Below are 23850 nucleotides of genomic sequence, written 5' to 3' on the forward strand. Positions count from 1 at the left end.
CAACTTCAGAAATATTAACACAGTTCAGATTATCCAAATCATTTGAAAAAGTTTCAATTCTCTGAAAATTCACACTAATTCATACTGCCAGTAGCACCAAGTCCTTCAGAGATCCTGCTGGTAGCCCTGGGGGTGATACCGGGTGAGAGCCCTCCCTAGTGTGGCCCGAGTTCAATTCCAACTACTGCTCTGATCCAGCTGTGCCAGTTGTTTTCATTATGCAGCTTTGCTTCCTAATGAATGCCAGAACTGCTCTGGCATCTTCTACCAGTCAAAATTCATTCTGTACTGACAAATGTAGTGTATCAGGAAACATAGTTTAAGGTTCCATCAGCTGCCTCACAAGATGCAATGCTGATGGCCATGGCTGAGCCAACAACAAAGACATGAAACTATTAGTGTGCCCACACAGGAGGGCTGGGAAGGTGGTGAAGGGGACTAGAGGGAAAGACCAGAGGAGCTGAGGTCCCTGGGTTTGCTCAGCCCAGAGCAGAGCAGGCTGAGGGGAGGCCTCATGGCGGCCTGCAGCTCCCTCACGAGGGGAGCGGAGGGGCAGGCGCTGAGCTCTGCTCTCTGGGGACAGCGACAGGACCCGAGGGAACGGCATGGAGCTGGGACAGGGGAGGGTCAGGCTGGGGGTTAGGGAAAGGTTCTGCACCCAGAGGGTGGTCGGGCACTGGGACAGGCTCCCCAGGGCAGTGGGCATGGCACTGATCCTGCTGGAGTTTGAGAAGCATTTGGACAACGCTCTCAGATACATGGTCTGATTTTTGGGTGCTCCTGTGTGGAGCCCGGAGTTGGGCTCGATGATGCTTGTGGGTCCCTTCCAACTGAGGATATTCTGTGCTTCAATGATCTGCCAGTATTATGAACACAAAAAGAGTTCTGAGTTTGCCAATCCATCAGTGTTTAAAAAAAAAAAAAAAAAAACAGAAACTGGCTTCCTCTGGAGAGGTAGGTACTTGGTACTTACCGGTCCCAGTTCATTAAGTTCCTGGGCTAGGTACTTTCCAGGCTGTTCCACCAGGAATTATGACACATCTAATATAAAACTCAACTGGGGGTGTTCCATGAAAGGCATAAGCTGTTCAAAGCCCCATCCCTTTCTACAAACTCCTTCGTATAACCAGTGCTCGGCTATTTACCTTGAGCAAAAACACAGCAATTAATTCATTTACCCTGAGAACTTCAGATAATTATTGCTTCTTGCTGCTAGCAGAGAAGTGAGGTGAGCAAGCCCTCAGAGGCCCAGAAAAGCTTTAAGAACATACGAGTGAGAAAGGGATTGCCCCGTGTCAGCAGCAAACCTCCTCAGCATCTCATAGATCCTCACCCGCCCTCATAGGTGTGATTTCAAATAGCACAGGGGCATTCTGATACGTGTAGCATCTCAAAAACCCACAGAGCAAGGATGGTCAGTCTGGCAGAGAAGGAATGAATACAAGAATTAGCATTGCAACTGCTTTGCTCCAAGCTCAACCAAAAAATGCACTGTGGCAGTCAGCTCACTTCTGCTTCTGGGATAGCTGAGGAAGAAACCACTGCAAAAATGTGGTCCTGTGGCACAGGAAAGGAGGGGCACATTCCATGCCCATGGCTTTGACTGCACAGACGTTTCCTTCATGTCAATGCCTGAAGCTGCACTGGAGCTGTGAACATGCATTGCCCCCAATCCATTTAGCAAGCTACAAATTCCATAAACTGTGATGATAAAGAGAAAAGGAACGGAGTCTGGCAATGATCCAAATCAACTCCTGAGGATGAAAACATTATACTGGATTAGAATAAACTCTTCCTTTAAAAAAATACACAGGACAAACCAGAAATAAGTTACTGAAGATAAATCTCACATCATTTTGCATACTTCTATTACCCCTGCCTGTATCTAACTGGCCACCCAGTGATGCCATGCACTATTAATTCAGAAACATGAAAGAACAGAACTGGTCAACTTAGTTTGTAAACTAAGTAGAAACTTAGTTTTCAAGTTTGTAAACTACAAACTGATTTTGTTTGTAAACATTAAATGAACAAGGTCAACCTGAGACTTCAGCTATCACAGTTAATTACTAGAGGCTACGAAAAGGAAAAAGTTACCAATAATTATACTACAGAGAGCTGAAGATATTATATTGGTTTTTGTCTACATCTGTATTTCTCTGAAAGCCTGTGGCTCATCAGTAGTTGGTTAGAAAACAAGTAATAAAACCACGTACATACAAAAGTGATTCCAAAACTACTGAGGGCACTATGCCCCAAATTTATAGTACACAGCATTCTTCCTGCAGTGGTTTTACTCCAATTTACCTTCAATGTAGCCCTTTTTCCAGATATGCACATGGAAACTCATACTATGAGCAACCAGGGAAATACCAAAGCAGTAGAAAAGATTAAAGATTTTAACATCCCAGGTTAAAAATTTACACAAAATCCAGCTTTTTGTGTATTTACTGGGCTTTCAATAGCTTCCCCAACATTTTCTGAGAACAAGCAAGCAAGAAGGAGGTGTGTGCAATACAGTTGCATCTCAGGAGACTACGCCGATATTTTACAGCAACTTATTTCTGACTGTATTCAGAAGTTATTCATTTGTACTTCATACTTCAATATAGTGTCAACCCCCAACATATCTAACCAATCTAATAAATGAAATATGGCTCTGGGAAGCTAGCGCTTCTTTTGTTAAAAAGAAATCCCATATGACTTGACAGTGGTCCAATGCAGTCTGAAATAAATTTATGACTTGGTCTTACCCATAAATCCACTGGAAGCTCAGCAGTTGGATGCTTTTCTTACGGATGAGAGAGACATCAAATAATAAGCATAAAAATCTCAAGGTTTCCTTGCAAGATGCATTCACAGGGAACTGAATAAGTAGCACAATTCTATATTTAGTATAAGGCAAAGGCGTTCCCTTTTGTTTGAGGGGTTAAAGGTACAAGGTACAGCTAACCAGGTACTCCCAAAGCACAAACTCGGCAGTGCCATCCCCAGGCACAGCACCAAGCAGCACCCAGCCCTTCCCCAGCAGTCGCCGCAGAGCAGCATCCACTGTAACCTCACAAGCCCTTTGTTCACACTCCCAAACCGTTCTCCCACCACAAAACCTACGTTTTTGTATCCTACTAGTCCAAGTTTGTTATTTCCCATCAAGTATTCAAAGGACACCAAGCCTAGATTCAAGAGCAGCAGGGAGAGGAAAGGAACAAGATCAGAGCTTTCTCCACGAGAATTGCCTCTATTAAACTCATGAACCACACCCACATCCTCCACCAATTCCAGGTGTCTGAAAATCCTCTCTCAAAGTTACCTACCAGTTTGAAAGTTTTAATGCTTTCTGTCAAAATAAGAAGAAACCACTTGAAATGCCTTATACTTCAGAAGCTGGTCACTCAAGAATAAGAAACAATTTCCACATGCTGAAAAAAATCTGCTTTCATTTCTTCTTACTTAAGCAATTCAAAGTTCTTCATACCCCACTTTGGGCAACTGCAACTCAGTTTTATACAGTACTCTCCAAGAAAAATGCATTGGTTTGGTATATAATGTGGTTAAAATTACCCTATTCCTCTTTGGTTGCCAAAATCAAAGTCAACCAAAGGTGGCATTTCACGGCAGAACTGTAGGTTGACGATTACCGTTGGGCAAAGAACCTTACCTGCTGTATGCCAAATTGTTCTCTCCCATTTCAAATATCGCTAGATGGCCAATAATTTTATCTATTACTCTTCAACTTTTGTTCAAATTTTTTATTGATCTTATCTACCTACTTAAGCCATGAGGTTTCCTGGGTAGCAAATTTCTGCAAGGGTTCTGTGAGCACACAGGCAGCAAGGGCCGGGCTTCTGGGGGCACTGGGTGCCGTGCATTCGAAACAGGCCCTGGCATGGTGAAAGCCACACTACTCAGGGAGAATCTGACTTCTCCAAACTGCTCATGACAAAAGAAAATATGAAGTGCAGTTTTAGAAATCACTCATATTTAGAGTAACAAGTTTAATGTGTATGCATCTTCAACGTTCAGCGTTTAAACTTGTCCAAAATGCAGCCAGCTTTGCTTTGGATCATGACTCTCTGTGGAGATGCGCAGTGAAAGAACAAGATGCATTGGGCACAAGCTGCAGCAAGAGAAATTCCCATTAAATACTAGGAAAAGTTTCTGACCACAAGTTCAGTCAAACACTGGAAGAGGTACCCAGACTGTGCAATTCCATCCTCAGAGGTGCCCCAAACTCAAGTCCCTGAGCAACCTGGTCCAAATTAGCCCTGCTTCGACGATGCAGCACTTGGGTTACCCCCAAAAGTTTCTCCCAGCCCGTATGGCTCTACAAATAAATTGTTTGCAGTTACACATACACTATATAGTAAATTTTTCAGACCATGTTGAACATTTTTGTAGTTTCCCCCCACACAAAGTGATTAAAGTTTCAGTTCCATCCTTCAACGTTAAATGTACCAATGCATTTTCACAAATTCTTTCCAAACTCACGCCAACACGTTATGGTATCTTAGCTATGTACAGAGAAATCTTGATCTTGGGAGAACTGCCATGTTCAGAGTTACATGGCAGTCTGTGAAGCACCCCCAACTTCTTCATTCCTATTAAAGAATTGTCCCAAACTTATAAATTACTGCATGACTATACCCAAGAAAGACTTTTAAAGTCCTGCACCTACTCCAAAACATTCTGCTCCTAATCATCTATTAATATCCTTTTGAAATGAATGATTCAGAGCTCATATTGATTTAATACACTTAAAAATAAAAGAATTATTAGTTCTTTACAAGTACCAGTGATGCTTCTGAGCTGGTTTTGGAAAAAAAGGTACATTTTTGCATGAAGGAAACACCTGAAGCAGAACCTCCCCTCACTGCTGGGTTTGTTTTTGCAAAGTGAGCTCTGCTGCCAACGTATTAACTTGTGAAGACCAAGCCACACGCACAACGATGCATTTGACAGGCACAGACTTCTCCCCTCAAAGCACCGAGTAAAGAAAGTTTTGCTTAATCAGTGCAACAGAACTGCACTGCAGAGCTCTGCTGGTGTAGTTAGCTCGGTAGGTTTTTGACAGCCGGTTTAAGAAACTGCAAAGTTACCTAACGCACCAGGAAGCGTGAGGCAGCCGAGCCGGCTCATTTTTCACAAACGGGACCCTATTTCCGTGTCAGAGAGGTTTTGTTCTGTTCACAGTGAGCTGGCTTTCTGTTAAAACCCCACCTTGCTCCATTGGCCTTCCTAACCAAGCAGAAATCAGAGGCATATGCACATTGAAAGAGGTGTGGCTCCCCTCTGGTATCACGTTTGACAATACGCATTTATATGCTTAGCACTTTAAGGAACATGAGCAATTTTTGCACTAAAACCCTGACGTGCTGTAATTTCCTACTGATACCCTCTTTTCCTCACTGCTGAGGCCCGTTTTCTATCTCCACATCAACACCGCTATTTAACTTCTGTGCTTTGTAGTGAACAGGATTCACACTGCAAAAGGAAAAAAAAAGATAAAACACCTACAGTAAACACGTCCTGGCGAGTCACCGAGAGGCACTGACTAGAGAGTGCTAGATTTCATTGTGATTTTAACAGTTTCAGTCTTGTTTTTCATGTGCTGCTATTTGTTAATGAGTATTTACATTAATAAATGCATCTTTTACAGGAAAAGCAGCATCTTCCATTAATCACTGCTTACATTCATGGAGATAACTTGTAGCTTTTACATGCACACTAATACAGTCATGAAGAAACATTTCTATATATGCTTATTAGTCTGACATCGCCACAGGCAGAAAAGCAATTTGTACAGAAATTGGAATACAATTAAACTGCGAAGAATGGTTATTAAACTTTTAGCCAAACTAGTTCAAATATGCTGAATAAATAAGTAGGTTTTGCATTCAAGACTTATTAAGAGAGGATGCGTTACGGATAGGAAGGGAAGAGAAGCGATGATTTCCAATTGCTACCTCACTTAAGAGTTCAGGATTTCCACTTCTCACATCTAATTTTTATTCATAGACTGAAACACAAACTTTTGTTTTTCAATTTGTCTGCAAGCTTCCTAACTCAGTAGCCTAAGCGAATGGGACGGCCATAAAACCCTGTGTCTCACCACACATCTCTTTGGGACTGGAAAATCCCAGGTGCGGTAACCTTCACCAGCAAGAGCCCAGCTTCACACCTTGGGCTTTGCACAGCCTTACACACTGCTTCAACTACAGCTAGCTCTCAGATTTATTTATTTTTAGTGCTTTTTAAAAATCACCCACACGGTACCATCACTTTGGAAGATACGCAAGGTTTCAAAATCTTGAGCTAAATTGAGAACCCAAGGAACAGAGCTGTGATCGAAACCAGTTGCACAACCTCGCACGCTGAAATAACATTATTTCCAGAAAGCGTCTCTTCTCTTTCCCTGCTTTCAGAGCTCCTTTGCCTGAACCATGCACACTATTGCTAATTTATTCCACTCTCCCAATTCACGTCCTTTCTGTATTCTCCCTTACACCAAGTGCAGCAAGTTGTAAACCTGTGTTACGTTACAGCCAGGTTGAACTGGCTACTAGGTGACACCAGCAAGTCGGTGCTGCTGCAACAGGAATTACGTTCTGCCCTCGCAGCACTGGAATTCCTGACTACACGCACAGCAGGACAGGAACTGAGTTCCCAAACCCATGGTATCACCAGATCACTTCTCTCGTATTTTGCTTTTGTAGCACTATAAAGAGACCGGTACAGGAACGTCCGTATTTGTTCACCTTCTTCCCTCCTCGAATTTCAGTAGTTCTGACCAGCACTGTAGCTACATACCTGTCAAAGTTACCTACAGCCCCACTGCACCACCAGCTCTCTCTACCAGCCTTTGAAGCTCTCCATTTCTTATCACGGGAGAAAGGTACAGAGAGGAGCAATGTGATTGATTCCCTGGGAACACTGATGTTTGTCTACCTGCCCTCCTGTATTTGTAATCACAGTCCCAGCTGAGAAGGGCGTGTTTTCCCAACACTGTCCATCAGGATCTCTGTAGCTCAGCCCTGCTCAACGTTTGAGAGAAAATTTAACTAATTTCATAAATGTTAGCTTCAAAAAAATATATATTTTATTATTCATATCAAGTGTCAATTGAGAAACCAGAAATTAACCAAACTGAAGAAATTCAATTGAAGATCCCCATATGCATTAAGAATTTGGGCTTTCAAATTTCCTTCCTTATATTCATTTAGTGACTCAATCAAGAGCAAGTCTGTCCACTTAAAATTACAGTAATTTAACCAAAAAATGCTTTAGTCTAAACTGAGGAAGTCTTCTACTTAATCCACTTAGAGCGCACAATCCTAGTTTAATACCAGCAGAAAATGATTACAGCTTTTAAGCAGTAAACATTTTTATTGTAAAGTGATAGCATAACTGAAACATATCCGTGCTCTCAAGCACGTTGTTAAAACGTTATCCAACAACTTAAATGATGTAATAAAATCCTGAAACAAGCCCGTGCCATTCTGGGGACCCCAGTCTTTCTGAGCACCGGGTGGGAGCTGCCCAATACAGAGAATGCTCGTTTCAGCATGGATAAATACATCACACCTCGATAAACCACCTGAGAGGTTCACATTCAAGAAAGCTAATCCACATAGCTCTTCTGTGGAGAAGTAAAATCTTGAGGTAGCATGAGATCTCCAGGGATATTTGCTTGCTCTTCCATGAGCTTGCAGCGTTAGCCATCTTTGTTTTATTAGCTAATAAAACCTCTTGCCAGGCTTGGAAAATTCCAATCGTGGAGGACAATCAATTTTATGTGAGACTGAAGTGGATAGAAGAATCAATTTAAATTTACTATGGAAAAGTACTGATTCTGTTCGTTTATACCAAGGCAAGAGGAGCCTCTAGAAGGTCTGCACGCATTCTGAGAGAAAACAAAAAATGCAATTAATGGAGAGAAGGAAGTTCAGAAATTAACTCCATCAGTCACACCGGCGCAGTATTGAGCACAGGCAGTGCTTCTCAGCTCATGGAGAGGCAAAATGAAAGTGTCACCATAATTTACATTTTTTGTCAGGACAAGAGGCAATGGGCACAAACTGGAACACTGGAGGTTCCCTCCAAACATCAGGAAACACTTTTTTTTTAATCATTGTTAACTGTGAGGTGACTGAGCACTGGCACAGGGAACCCGGAGAGGTCGTGGGTGGGGTCTCCTCCTTGGGGATCTCCAAAAGCCACCTGGACATGGTCCTGGGCAACCCGCTCTGGGTGGCCCTGCTTGAGCCATTCTGTGACACCAAAATAACTTGTAGCTGGCGTGTTTTTAAGCACATACCCTAACAGCAACATACAGAATTAGGGTTACTTGTGTGTTCCATAAAGGATACGAAGAGCCATGGACCACCACGGATGTGAATGAGAACCACGTAGAGGCCTCAAGCCTCTGGCTGGAAAGAGCTGGAGGGATCCTCGTGCCATGCACCTTTTGGCCTATCTGTGGCTCTCCAGTTCTGAAACGCGGCCCCATTAATCCCCCAAAACCTGCCTTTTTGTAACCTTTTAAGACATTTTGGACATCCTTTTAAGTCCAGAGAAGTTCGAAACATCATTTTTTGGCGTCCACCACCTTTCGGCCACCCCAGAGCTTCTGCTGCCAGGAGAACACGCCTTTTTTCGAGCAGAAATTAATAGACCCGCCTGCCACACGCAGCGAGGGGCAGCGCAGGCAGGCCACCACACCCCAGCTGCCACGAAGCTGCCTCCAGGAGAGGAAGCCGAGGAGCAGCGCCGACAACCGAGGCCTCCAGGACACCCTGCTCCTTGCGAGCCTCACCCCCCCTCCCCCCCCAAAAAACCAAACACACAAAAATCACACATTTTGCGAGTCCCGGCCGAGCACCGCCGGCTCGCAGCCGCTGCTCCTTGACCCCGGGCCCGCCGGCGGCTGGAGGAAGCGAGGGAGCCTTCCTCCCCCCCGCACCCTTCCTCCTCCTCCTCCTCGCCCTCCCCACACCCTTCCTCCTCCTCCTCCCACGCCTCACGGAGCCGGGGGGCAGCCGCGGGGCCGCTCCGTGCGGCCGGGCCCCGGGAGGGGACCTGGGGCCGGGGCAGGGGCCGGCGGCGCCTCGCCCCCTCCCGCTACCCGGGCAGCCAAAGGGGGAAGGGAGAGGGGGAAGGGCCGCGGGGAGGACACCCAGCGGCGGCCCCTGCGAGCTCCGGCGGCCCCTCGGAGCCGGGGCAGCTCGGGCCGGGGGGGCTGAGGGCTCGGGGGGCGCCGCCCGCCGCTACCTTCTCCTCATCCGAGAGCTGCTCCTCCAGGTCCGCCATCTTCCCGTCCGCCTCCCGCAGCGCCCCCGCGCGGCCTGCGCATGCGCGCGGCGGGGGCGGGCTCATGGCGGCGGGGCGGGGGCGCTGAGGGGGGCGGAGGGGACGGGGGGGGTTCCATGGCCGGCGCCTATCCGCCCCGTCTCCTTCATCCCCCGGGGGTCGGGAGCCGCTGTTTGGTTATGGGGAGGGGGTGTTGGGGTTGTGGGGTACAAATGGCTGGGTCTTGTCTCGTCTTGGGCGGAGGAGTGATTTAAAAATGAGTCATCTGGGGGTGATGAGGGAGGGGAGCACCTGTGGGTGGTAGGAGGATGGGCTGAGGGAGCCGGGGCTGGGCAGCCTGGGGAGGAGGAGGCTGAGGGGGCACCGTCAGTGTGTGCGGGTGGCTGAGGGGAGGGTGTCAACAGCGTGAGACTGTCTCCTTTCAGTTGTGCCCAGTGAGAAGCAACAAGCACAAACTGTATCCAGTGAAAAGCAACAGGCACAAACCGAAGCCCAGGAGGTTCTGGCTCAATATGAGGGGGCACTTCTTCGCTGTGAGGGTGGCAGAGCACTGGGACAGGTTGCCCAGAGAGGCTGTGGAGTCTCCTCTGGAGATAATCCAAACCCACCTGGGTGCCACCCTGCACAACATGCTCTAGGTGATCCTGCTCAGCAGGGGGGTTGGACTACCTGATCTCCACAGGTCCCTTCCAACCTCGGCCATTCAGTGATTCTGTGGAAAAAAAAGGCGCTGCAAATTGGGATGGACCAAAAGTAACAACAGATGGGCTTCGGTAGGGAGATGATTTGACCAGATGTCCTTGGAGGTCTTTTCCAGCCTTCGTGATTCCATGATCCCCTGGGCGATGTGCCTGCTGCAGCTGGGGGTGGCAGAGCTACGAATTTGGGTGGGGGCAGAATTTTCAGCAGAATTTTTTTGGAAAGCCATGGAATTTGATGGAAGAAAGCTCAGAAAGTTCAGTTTAATGCCACCAGCGAGGACAAAATGGATGGTGTGAAAGGTTTGGTACTGCAGAAGGCTATGTAGAAAAGGTATGCAGTCAACCAAAGGGAACAGGAAAATAATTAGATCGGAATTTCTTAAGAATAAGAAAACCTGAGTATCTTCCAGCTGCATAGAATTGCAGGCACGTAGAGGGGTGTTTTAGATAACTGCTTTTAGGAACTACTTGGAAGGAGACGTGGTAGAAGTTGAGAGGAAAACTGCAACAGAGGAAAGATAACATTAGCAAAGCACCAAATGTTTGAGCCAGTGAAATTCTGTCTTCATCTGACAGTGAACGAGAACAGATGCCCAGGAGAATGGTGAAAGAACAAGGCTATGTGCACTGGTACCAGTGGGAATGCTTCCTCATCTCCTGTCAGACACAGCTCAGAATGGAGTCCTCCTCAGTGATTTCCTTCTAACAGGGACTGCCAAGCTATTATTCAAGGGTCAGATAGCAAGTAAGGGGCTTTGTTTTCTTCCAGGAGCAAAGTCAGACTGGGAAAAACATCAGGAGAAGATGCTTTGACAATGCACAATCCATTCTAGCAGCAGGGAAGAAATGGCAGACTCCAGTTTGTAGAACTTGAAAAGCTGTAGAGGCTGAAAAAAGAAACCAAAGGCCAAGGAGAATCAGATGATCTTTTTGAGATATCCTTCCTCTTCCTCAATTAAAATTAGAAAAGTGATAGTGTTAGCCAAGTATGGTGTTTGGGTTTTGTGGAACACTGGGATAAAGGCTGAACAAAATTGGGTGTCTATAGGCTCCGTCTTATTAATAGGGATGCCAGTTTCCTGGGTGATGTGTCAGGGCAATTTCCTGCCCTGACAGCAAGGGTATCTGAAGTAATAACGTGAATGTCCTCACACCACATTCTGAAAAATGACAACCCTGAAGCACTATGAGATAAATCCAAACATTACATTATTTGTAAGGGGTACATCTTCCAGTTTACTGTGTTATTATGGTAGAAAACTAAAATAAGTAAGACAATTTGGAGCTTGAGAAAAATGACATGATTAGTACTGCTACGTTAGTCAGTTAGTCTTGTGACTAGGATGTTGGAATTGATGGTTAGGCCTTGTTCCTCAGAACTGGAAAGGTAAAAGGGTGAGTATGTTATACCAGAGAGGGCATTAACTGTTACAAAGTTGGAGTTTTGGAAGAATAAGATGATTATTTATAATATAAAGTTGTTACTCATTAAACCATGGACCACTCAATCTTGTTAAGAGAATAAAGTGAACTTCTTAAGGGTCTATTCCTAATGTATGGGAAGACTAAAGCTTCAATCATTACTTCAAAGTGAAGGAATTATGGTGGAAGAATTATACATCCAGTGATAACTCTTTGATAAAATCTTAAAAATGTGGTTTGTTAGTGTCAACCACAGTGTATTTCACCCAAGCTATGATGGACAAATAAAAGCTGATCATTGACTGGAAAATTCACAGATGTCAAGATAAATATAAGTCAATCACAATTAGTGGTATGAATGTAGTCAGCTTCTAGCCAAAGGATCTTGTTACGCTCTAAGGTTCATCCACGTCTGGCGTTCTTGCATGAGTGGCCATACAAAATGATTAATGCTGCCATATGTGGTATAGCAAAATATTCCCAATATGTGTAGAATTTGATAAGGCTATCATTCTAGATGTCCTAACAGGACTGTTGCATAGAAATTAAAGAAGGTGATACTGGACAAGAAGTTGTTGCAAGTCAAATGGAAAATTACAATGCCACTGAAAATCAATATATAAACCAAGAATGAAAATGAAAAAGTCAATATAATGAATGTAGAAGTTGGACAACTTGACTGATTTGAGAAATTGGAAGAGAGATTTAAAAATACCTGTAGCCATGGACAACATTTTATTCATGTAATGGACAGCATTTTATTTATGTCAGGAACAAAATAAAGGACAAACAAACCTAATATTTGAGAAGGCCATTGCTAGAGGCAAAGCAGTGAAGTGTAGGGCAGGAAAGGTATATCTCAAGGTATTTTTGTTTGGGAGAATCTTATGTGTGTTATTTGGAGTCAATAACTAAAGTTAATGGTCTGTAGCAGGGGAAAGCATTGCACGACATTCAGCTTCATGCAACTGGAATTCGTAATTTCCACCCAGGAGTCTTAAGAGTGACTAGCTGAGAAGGTCTGTGTTGATTTTTAACAAACCTTGGGACTTGCCAACTACTCAGATATTACCAAGGAAATTGCTTTATTTAAAATGTAAAAAGAGAAAGTAGATCTAGGCAGATAAACATGAACAATTTTCTCATTAGATGCTATATCTAGCTGTTGGTTTTACCATGTTTACACAAGGTTTTTATTGAAATTGCTGAAATTTGCCACAATGAGATGAATGATTCAGAGGACCATGTAGTCATCATAGATATTAGTGGGAGCCTGCATACAAGCCTAGCAGGTGTTTTACTGTGACCTTAGGACTTAATGGGAAATGAATAATCAGAATAAAGTGGAAATAAGTACTGCTCTTGCCTTATGACTCAGTGTTTTGGAATGGTTGTGTGTCTTTTCAGGAAGAATATGGACATTTCAGAGGGAATTTAAAGGAGAACTAAAAATAATTCTGAAGATGCAGAACAAATGTCAGGATGGTAGTCTTAAGGATGCCAAGATTAAGAAGTGGTTTAGGAAATATCTCCTCAGTGAGTGACTGCGGTATAAAGCAGTGATACCTGCATTAGTTTGCAATTTATCTGCATCTTATCTGAAGTCATACATCTTTTCCTACTGTTTGAATTTCAGCAAAGCCAATTCTGCCAGTAGGTCTTCTTAGGCTATGAAGTTAATGAACATTAGCTTTCTGCTGTGCCAGTGTCTCTACACATTGATCAAGGATTAATTTGCATTACAGTTACATACGGACCAGTAAAACATCCTAGTGCTAACTAGTTAACCCATGTTTTTGTCAATGTTTGGTTCACTACATAAGCTCACTGTGGGCTACCAGCTCTGTCTGATGAGCAGTGTATTTTACTAATGCAAGAGAGGAAGACAAATTAATCTAAAATAAAATAATATAAAATTAAAAGCAGCTATTAAGTTCTATTTAATCTAATCAGACATGACAGAGCTACCAATCAAGTACCTTGCTAATTTGCTGTACTGCTTCTGCCATTTCATTTGGTGCTGACTCTGTAGGGCCCTCAGCCTTTACTTGGAACAGGGAGGAAGAGCGAGGAAGAGCACGGCAGTCTGTGTGTGGTCTCTGGGCTGTCAAAATGGCTTGAGACTGACAGGTTCTGTGCTAGAGCAATCCTGAAGAAGTGTGCTCAGTGCCTACTTGTTTAATCTGGAGGATATTTTCTGGTCAAGGTGGACTCGGCCTTGTGCTCCCAGCAGTGGGCCAGGAGCGGGACCAGGCCAGGGAAGAGAGCTTTGTCCCTGCTGCCTGCCCCCTTCCATGGGAAGCAGCTCCCTGCATCCTGATGCCTCTTGATATAAATCCTCACATTCCTTTGGGGTGGTGGGAGGCTTACTCTGATCCCTGAAGTTGCCAAATACGTATCAGGTATCAAGGCCCTGGGAGCTGTCTGCCAAATTCTGTCCATATTTTGGGACATGTTTGGTGTTTGCAGAACTCCCAATTCACTCTCTACAGAACATTAACAGTGGAAGCAAATAGTTGTTGTCTGGAAAAGGCAAATATTAAATCCTTACAAGAGTGAAGGGAAGAAAGCTATGACAGGAAAAAAGCTGTTACCAAGAGCAACTGTAGAGCAAACTTTAGGCTGAGCTTCCTTCTTAGACAACACAGCCTTTTAGGCCACAACAGGCATTGCAGAGAATGGCTCAGTAGCCCTTCACCTTCTGTGGCAGTCCCATTTCTGTTGATACCCTAGTGAATTTACTGTCCTTTGGTTTCTTTGCTCAGGAAGTTCATGGTCTTCCCTCTTTCTATGATGTTTTTAAGATTGTCAAAACACTCTGTTTCACAGCCATAATACTTATACTACAGTTCAATTAATTTTGCATCATATTCTATGTTAATGACTATACATGTCATAATTATTTGGATGACAGACTTAATCTTTAGAGTGGATTTTATTGGTCAGTTTTAGGGGCTGATATTACCATTGCACTCAGATCTCATCCACGCTTCTTCTGTGACTTCCTACTCTGCTTCTATTCTTGGGAGCTTTCTCGGCTTCTTTCTCCACCCCGCCCCTCCGGGGATAGGCAGCTGTATATCTTGCCTTATGCAATTCAATTTCACAGTCTTGCATTTGCCTTTCTTTTGCCATGTGTCCATGTTTTAGAAATTAGATACCCATGTTGTTTCTTAGCTTTCTCTTAGAGGTCAGTAGTTTTCTTCACTGGTTGCAACAAGACAGTTCTCCCATAAACTGAGGCGGATAGAAGCAAAGAGACTCATTCAGAGTGGGCTTATGTATCTGCGATACAGAATTTATATTCAGGGATAGGAGCGCACAAAGGTAGGGTGAAAAAGAGCAGATGTTGAGAGTTTAGAATGAAGGTAACCGAAGGAAGGATATATAGTTATGTCTTTGTTAGCTGCTGCTTCTGCTTCAGCAGAGATAAGGAGGCTGCAGGTCTTTGAAGGCAGGCTCAGCAGGCAACAATGGCAGCAGCATCTGCAAAGAGCTGAAGGCAACAAAAAGATGATAAGGATGAAGTGCTGCATGCTAAAATATCTACTTTTGGTTCTAGACAGTCCCAAGCTATCTTTTGGAAGGAGCAATACTTACATAATCCAAATTATGTACAGATTTTCAGAGGTGCCAAAATATTTCATGCTCTACAGATTCCGAAGCCTGTAATCTTCACATATGGGGTATGTGTCTGTAGGTTTCTCCTGACATGTTTGTTATCTTTGCTATTTTAGTATGTTAAAAGCTACAGTGTTAGCTTTTAAAATCTTGTCTCTACTTGCCCACTTTTATTCTTCACCTGCCCTTTGACTGCTCAAGTGTGTTGTTTGATAAAGGTGACAGACTTGCAAAAAGCACATCCAAAATTCTCTGATGACAAGAATCCTCATTTCCTGCTGAAGAGTAGAAATGGAGCACTGCTGAGCACAGAAGATTATTGGCTGCTTATAAGAAATATTTTGTTACAGAATATCTTCTCTCAATGCTAATTTATTTAATTACGATGCAATATAAGGAGCTACAGTGAAGTAAAATGGCATACTAAAAGTATTCTTAAAGTTAGTGGTGCTTGATGGTCTGTCAGGACCAATCAATTTTAGCAGTTAAAATTACAGCAAGAAAATTTTCAGGAAAAATGAGCAAAATTGGCAGCTTTTTTATTTATTTATTTTTTCCTAGCATTGTTTGCAGTGTCTGTGGAAAACCTTGCTAACTTAAACATTAGTCTGTGCTACAGTGTTAAATGTTTTTTAATAAATTATATCATAATAATGATATAGCCACGTGCTTTGACAGAGTTTTGGAAAGAAGAATGTTAGCATGTGTATTTTACAGCCTGTTTTTCAAAGATACGTACATTGTACACTGTGTACAGTTATATGTACAGCTAGAGGGTTTTGAGAAGAACATTGACAAACTGCAAAAGGTTCAAACAATAATCAGGAACTGGAAAATGTGAGCAATTCAACCTGGTTAGTTTATCAGAAAAAAAAAAGCAAAAAAAAAGCAAAAAAAAAAAAAGCTTAAATATTTGTGGGTTTTATGAAATCAGAAAGTTGTTAATAGGATATTTTGGTACAGTAGACCAAAATGTGACCAGAAGTTAAACCAGGGCAGATTCAGACTACAAATAAACATAGATTTTAGTTGACAGGGCAGTTGTTTATTGGGACAATTTAACCCAGACAGCAGCCCTGGCACTACCAATTTTAAAGCAGTGATTGAATGTTTTTCTAAAAGATGTATTCTGCAGTTCAGTGAGGAATTAAAGAGCCAATGACCTGTGTTGCAATAGATGGTAGTAAGGAATCCCCCGTGATGCTGTAGGGCATGATTCCATTAAACATTTTGCAGGTTTTCCTGCTCAGCAACTGATGGGCAGAAACTCCAGTGAGAATGGAAGTGGCTCCGTGAGCGAGCTGAAGGAGAGAGAACACAGCTGGAGCACAATGAACTCAATTCAGCAAGGATGGGGTGCAGAAGGGAGTGAAGGGAAAGCAGCAGGGAAATTCCTGAGGTTGGAACGGGTATGAATGAACCAGGGAAAACTGGGGCCAGATGGAAGGTCTGTGAATATGAGAGCTTTTAAAATGGGATTATTTGGAGAGTATTTTCAGTGCTTAGCTTGTAAACATCTGAGTCTGAGCTGTTGACCCTGGACTCCCATTACATCAATGGGGAGAAATAAGCACTCCAAGGGTGAGTTTCATCTGACCTAGTTAAGATGTCTGTTTTAGGATAAGATTATTGGCTGTAATGAAGTGGCTAGTTGCGATCCAGCTGTCTAAATATCAGATCCCTGTGTTATGACAGCCAAATCCCCTTTCAGCGTTAAAAGATCAAAGGGCAGGAAGGTGATGGACCAAGGAAGGGGGACACGGGTTGAGGGAAAAACACAATGGACAGCTGAAGTTACAAAGCTAATGGAAGGGAGAAAGGATGACACTTGAATTCAACATTGCTTTGTGCTCCCCAGCGAGCTCATACTTAGGCAGGTAAATCCCCTGCTTTTCCATGGAGGACTTTGTACCAAAAGGGCTGTATTTCTGTATTGTCTCTAGTGTAACTCCTACGCGGACATCATAAATGCTGTATCAGTAGCTATGGATAATACAGAGGAAGATCTGTATTAGCATTAGCAACGGGCAAGGACAGATGGGGGGTTAGGAGGTGGAAGAATCAAAGTATAAGGGTTTCTGCATCCCATAATGGCTGAAGGGGGCCTTTTAGGTGATTGTGCGCATAAAGATCTCTCTGAGACCTCTCAGACCTGAATTGGTCTAACTCCTCTTTGGTGTACAGCATTTGTTTGCCTTTGCTCTCTACCAGGAAGGTTGAACAGAGAAGAGAGGACCAGGAGAAAGCAGCAATTGTATTAGGTCAAAGGAAATAAAGGTGAGGAAAGCAACAGAGCTGGAGCATTGCTCTCCCCAGCCATTAACTTCTTATGGGACTAGAGCAGCCAAGAGTTTTTGAAGAGCTCCATGAGAAAGCACACAAATTCTTTTCCTTCCCTCTCACTGAGCCTGGTTCCTGTTTATATTTTTAGTTATTCCCTTCTGAAAAAGAAAAGTGTAGTTTTCTAGCTGGATTTATTTATAAGGGGACATTGTTTGGCGATTTTATTTTTCAACAGGAAATGGCAAATGTGCTGATTTGTATAATGTAGTTGAGATTCACTGGAGGAGTCCAAATTCCTTTTTCTTTTGCTCTCTATGGAAGTGAATTTCTTGTGAAGATAAAATCTCAGTAAAGATAAACCATACAAGCAGATGTGACTGAAGGGCTGAAAATATCTGTGCCTATCTAGAGAGAAATGGCTCAGAAGCAATGTTACTTCATGCTGCACAATGGCATGGGGCCTTAATTTTTGATTTTATGTCACGTATGAGAAGAAACAGCATAAAGAGGTGGTAGGATTTTGAAGTAAAGAAAAGTAATTGTATTTTTAGTAGTTTGGCCCCTGAATGATTCCTGAAATTAGTACTTGCCTATACTTGCTCCCGACCTCAGTAAAAGTTCTGAATGCTAAAACTTCTGGAAATCAGGACAGTGTCCAAATGTTGATGTGGGAACGTGACTTCAGTCGTTTGCTTTGATAACAGAGTTTGTAATCTCAGAAATAGCTTGCGATTCTGATTCACTCATTTTGAGATGCCATTATGCTTCCAATAAGAGACATCATTCAACCACTGGTGACACCAGGTGTCTCTACAGGACACCCTCAGTTGCAGAGACAAAGTCATTATTAGAAAAGATAACCCTTTCATTTCAGGATTAGTAACTTCTTAGTTGGACAAGAATATTTCTGACTCAGGATAGAACAGTGTTAATATTTTGAAAATCAAGTTTTTGTTGTTTTAGTGTTTGCTGTCTTCCAGAAGCTGCTTTAGATAGTTAGTGTGTGTGCAAATAGGATGAGGCTTGCACTGACACTGGATGAGCAGCGGAAGGCTGTAACGCCCTCATCTCTCCAGGTGACTAATGGCTGAATGAACTGCTAGCAGAAAATGCAGCCAACACGCAGTCCAGTTCAGAGTAGCTTCAGGTGAGTGTCTGCTGCCCAGCTGGCTCTTTCCACACTTCACGCACTATTGCATGTTACCAACTGACTGGACTTGTGAAATGTAAAGGGCCCATTTCTACTATATTTAAAAATCAGGCATTTCTTCTGATAGTGAAGATAGGTCTGATGTGAACCAGGATTGCAGTAGGTTGCAGTGAGGATCCCACAAAAGGCGCAGAGATCCCAACAAAGAAGGTCTGTCTGGTTACAAATCACAGCAGCTCAGATCAGCCTTCTTTTCTTTGTTTCAGTATGAACTTCCCAATAAATGGGATCTGAGGTTTGTCAAAGTCTGTAACATTCAGCCTTGCATGAAAACGAATTTTGGAAGACAAAAAAAAAAGAAAAATTAAAAAAAATATATTTAAATCTCTCATGTTTTATATAGCTCCTAGCACTGGGCATCTGCTCACTTTCTTTCACTGTGGAAAGGCAGACTATCAAATAAAGACATACATGTAGATTTCATCTCATCTAGTAAAAAGTACATTTGATATAAGAACTTGATACAAAAATGTATTTTATAAGTGAGATGCATCTACCATGAGAAGGGTTTGCACTCTGATACCATAAGAGTAGAACCTGTCTGCTAACGTAAGCGATTCTTTGCAGTGTCTTGTCAGTTACCCCAGTCACTTAAAAAAAGAAGACTCCTTAAAACCTATTGCCACGTTGTATATTGACAAAATCACATCATTCTATTAACATATTTTTCTTTCTCTGCACTGTTTTTTTGGAAGACAGAGGCAGACAGTGGTGTAAGTTGCCTATAGTGGTCATGTAAACGCTTCCCCACAGAACTCACCTGGGGCCCTAGAGCACAAGATCTGCTTACTTGGGACATCTGTCATCTGTTTATCTGTACACAGGGATGCCATGAAACAACCTCATGTGTAAAAGCAACTCTGAGGATGTTATCTTACCATTCTCCTTTACCCAAAGTACTCTTACACATGGCTATAATAAAGACATTGTTCTCAATTTTCTGGTGCTCTGGAAATTAGGAGGTCTCTGTATGACCACAAAAGAGCCAGGATTTCACCCACTTGCATTCTGAAATTGATGATGGCCGTGGGCCATTTGGGGTAAGAGGAGACACCAGAAATCAAGGGAGGAGGTAACAGACAAATGGGGAATGTGTGTGCAGATGGGAATGCAAGTTTTATGCCTGTACATTGTCTCAAGTTAACATTCATCTTGTTTGACCTCAGAAAACAATCTCTTATTTTGAGGCCTCAATCTTATACTGAATTGAGTTGTCTAATGCTACACAGGTCTACTGCAAAGAGCAGAATTAATATTGCAAGCATGACAAAGCTCAATGTGGGAATTACCATCCTTGTATTTCATATTTGTTTTATACTCCTCTGTAAGTGGCTTCCTAGGCTATGTATTGACAGCTCTTTATTCAACAGATTACATGGAAGAAAACTCCCCCAGAGGATTTCCAACATTGATTCTGTCTATGGCAAAAAGAATTTGTTAAGTTAATAATTCTGTCTGTTCTGGAGAAGTTTGTAAAAGGGAGAAAAAATATGTTTGTTTTTTTTTTTTTTTTTTTTTTTTTTCAGTAAATTGGGATATAGTTAGTCCCATTTTCCCTGTATCTAAACATGGATGAAAGACGACTGACAGAAGCCTAGTGCAAAACCAGAAGAAATGCATCCCACTGTCACGCCCCCACAGACATAATCTTTTGGTTAAAGAGGACAACTCAGAACAAAAGTAACACACAGATTAAACATTACATTATACTGTTTTCATTTCTTCCTGTTCAAGGAACACATAGAGGAGTAAAACATTACACTTAATCTGAGAAAAAAAAAATGCTGCAATTTTCTTCTTTCTGGCCCTCCAACAAGCAATTTATGTGAACTAATTGGGAATGGAAAATATTAAAACCAGAACTGTATTTTGGTAGTAATTAGTAACTCACTAAGGAATTTCGATATCTAGATGAACTATTTTGAACCAAAGAAAATACATTTGATTCTGGAAAGAGAACAAACTTGTGTTCCACATGTGTGTTAACCAGTTTTCTAATTTTCAGAGATCGCAGTTACTATTTCTGTGCCTGCTCTAACTCCTGTTGCTGCAGTTATAATGATATCCCTGACTGGTACAGATCATTAGTCTGAAAGAAAGCCTCATATACTTTCTCTCCAGATGGTAAGCTCAGGCTCCTGCAATCTGTGGAAAGTTAGTGCAAATACAGAGCTCTACTTCCTTCCTCAGCAGAAGATTGTGAACTTCTGTTTTAAGTCTCTCATGTTGAATCAGGATATACAGCAAGAAAAAAGAATAGTCTTATCCCTGTTGTGATCACTAGGATGAGATGACAAAGACATACTAACAGAGGTGGGATATCTGAAGATTTAAGGTAATATCATCTAGCAAGACAGAGAGGAGTCTCTATTCTGAATATTCTTTTTCAAATTTTTGTGGCCCTCGCATCAAAAGTCATTTTTAGAGAAAAAAGAGAACAGCAAGGAGCCTCTACAGATGTTGAAAGTGCAACACAGGAGAAGACAAAGAGCTTTCTTGAAAATTTAGTACGGACAGGTTGGATGTGAGTCTTCCATAACCTATGAAAACACAGAAGGAATGATAATAGCCGGAGGGGATGAGACGTGGATGGACTGCTGCTCCATAGGTGGCTTGCTGACATGGTGGTATGAAAAGCTATTTCTGCACCTAGCTGGATGTATTTGCAGACCTGCCGTAGCCGAGTCCAGCTTCATCATGTGTCCCAGCACAGTGCTGGATGCTGGTTTTTGGCCAATCCCTTGTGTAGCTCGTGATGTTTGGACCTATATTTATTCATTTCTGGCAGTTTTTAGCTCTGCATCGCTGCTTATTTATTCCTTGGCCTTATGTTCCTTTTAGTCACAACCTTTTCTTTCTTTGCTCTGAGTCATGTTAGGTTGCTGCTGCCACCATTGTTGCCTGCCTCGTGTGCAGGGACTTTCCAGCCGGCCAGGAAAGAAAGAAAAGAAAAAGGAAAGGAATGGGAAAGTGGGAAGGTGAGGAGGAGAGGGCAACAGATCTCATGCCGTTTTCTTTCTTTTAAGCATGTCAGCCCTTACAGTTTCGGGGCAATACAGCTTGCCTTTGACTGTGGGCTGCATTCCAGGGAAGGATTTTTCAAACGGGCTGTTAGCAAATCCTCTGTCAAGCCATAAAAATCTGTTCCAGCCTTCTCAACTTGGCAAGGCTGGGATTTTGTAGCGTGTGTGCACTGGAGGGCCTGGTAGGGTCCCCTGCTGGTGGCCAGCCCTGCAATGGGGCTGCTGCTGCCTGCCTTGGGCTCCAGGTGGAAGGGAGAGGGTAAAATGGGCCAGGTCTGTGGCAGCCCTGGAGGGTTTTGTTTTAATGTTAACACGTATGGGAATTTCTGTTAGCCGAGAGAAGCAAAACAAAAGGAAAAGCAAAACAAATAGTGAAGCTGCTGCAGTGGGTGTGGGTGGAGCAGTTCCCCTAGTGTCAGGGGAGGAACTGATGAGGAAGACAGAGAGGAATTTCAGTCCTGAGTAAACTGCAAAATCTCCGGGATGCCTGCCTGACGTTGGTGCTGCCGACATCTGTGCCCCGGTGTCATCCGAGACGTGCCTGACGCTGGCTGGTATGGGTTAGGGATTAGTGACACCAGGCTAGGGGTGCAAAACCCCGCAGTGAAATACAACTCCTCGGGGTAGAAAGGAGGCCGAGGCAATTGGCACGGAGATCATAATCTTTCTTTTCCTGCTGCAGGATATACGGTCTTTATTTTAGGCTCTCTTTTGTAGTATAAGGCGATCCATGTAGGAGCTGACAATGGGCGTACGTTAAGCTAGCTCAGAGTGCCAAGTACAATGCCAGATGCACTGAGAGGTCTCTGCAGAGTTTTGGGAAGAGGAAGCCAAGCCAGGGTTCAGAGTTCCTGAAAGGGAGCAGTTTCTAATAATAGGAGACATTGAACCAGCCAGAGAAATGGTGTGGCTTAAATGAAGCCTAAAATCAGGTGACAAAATTTGAGAGCAGGTCCCTGAAATTGCCACTTCTGTGAGGACTCCTCTCAGGGGCTCTGATCTAGGTAAACGGATTTAGAAGCAAGTCCTCCACACCGTGTCAGTGACACACGGACAAAACCCAAAGAGTTAGTGCCTTACATTTTTCTGATATAAAACAATTAGTCTTCATTAGCAAGGGGTATATTTAGCAGATCCTAAGCAGACGCTGCAGCAGAAAATAAAATGGTGCTTTCTTTTTCTGCTTTCAGTCTTTGCTCATTGGTATGTACACATACATGTCTAATAAAAGATCGTGAAGGATATCCAGAGATTCTTATCCAATCTATTTCAGCGTATTACAGAGATACCATCTAAAGACAACACAGACACGTTCCAGTGAATTTATTTCCAAGCGCAGTGGCCTAGACGCCTGAGAACTATTGCCAATGTGAAACTTGTATTTATTTCAGTTAATTCTCAGCAACAGTGCTGATCAAATAGATTTAGCTTTCGAGTTTTATTAATTACCAAAATGTAAATATGATGTTAGATTTCCTTCGTCTGGAAGCCGTGTATTCTCCAGTGGCAAGCCTTGGGACTTCAGGCACATTGAGCGCGATAGTGATTTATCAGCCCTATTTAGTTAGCATCGGGAAACACGAAATAAGAAATGATCTGTGTGAAATAAGGACTGATCTTTATGAGCAGGGCGATGCACTAGATGGCACTGTTGGTTTGAGTTTTACCACGGCCACCTTCTTCTGGGGAACTTGTCTTAATTAGCTTCCTTTTGAAAACAAACACGCTGTTTCAACAGAGGGTCAGTGTACATTGTTCTGGGCTGCTGCTTTTATGTTTATAGTCATGTAATCAATATGTTGTAAGGGTAATTAATTTTTAACTTCAAGCCAGTTGTAGATCAAATGCCAGTAGAGTTGCTGGGTGGAGACAGTTTAATTTCTTTTGAAGCAGTGATACTGATTAGCTGCAAAGGGTTCGCAGCGAGTTGCCAGAGATCCAGAAGACCTTCTGCTTTGAAACTCTGGTGTTAACTTTAAAGTATCATTATTGCTCTGATACAGATTAATGAGTTGTGGCGTAATTCTGATAAAGTTCCTCTCGTGTACTCACTATATTTTGTCCTGTCAATTCCTGTTTCAAAGCAGCTCTATTTGCTTTGACTATTCTGTTTCTATCAAAGGCATGGCACAAAGTTAACACTAAACTGATTAAACTCACTTTCTGCTTTTCATCTCTTTTCTCTTGTTATCTGCCTTCCAGGGACTCTAGAGGGCCCATGGCTAAGGATGAGATTGTGACCCTCCGTACAACAGGGTACAGGATCCCACAAGAGGCTGGGGTA

At 43.0% G+C, this 23850-nt stretch overlaps 1 protein-coding gene across 1 annotated transcript in view; it reads right to left on the minus strand.

Moving 5' to 3' along the window:
- Nucleotides 1-9341, minus strand: part of CAPZA2 (capping actin protein of muscle Z-line subunit alpha 2) — a 30607-nt gene extending 21266 nt beyond the window's left edge. Inside the window, exon 1 of the mRNA XM_032189838.1 lies at nucleotides 9268-9341. Coding sequence (XP_032045729.1) covers nucleotides 9268-9306 — 39 coding nt within the window. The 5' untranslated portion in view covers nucleotides 9307-9341. The remainder of the gene's footprint in view (nucleotides 1-9267) is intronic.
- Nucleotides 9342-23850: the final 14509 nt, after the last annotated feature.

The sequence above is a fragment of the Aythya fuligula genome, chromosome 1 (genome assembly GCF_009819795.1).
Source record: "Aythya fuligula isolate bAytFul2 chromosome 1, bAytFul2.pri, whole genome shotgun sequence".
NCBI lineage: Eukaryota > Metazoa > Chordata > Aves > Anseriformes > Anatidae > Aythya > Aythya fuligula.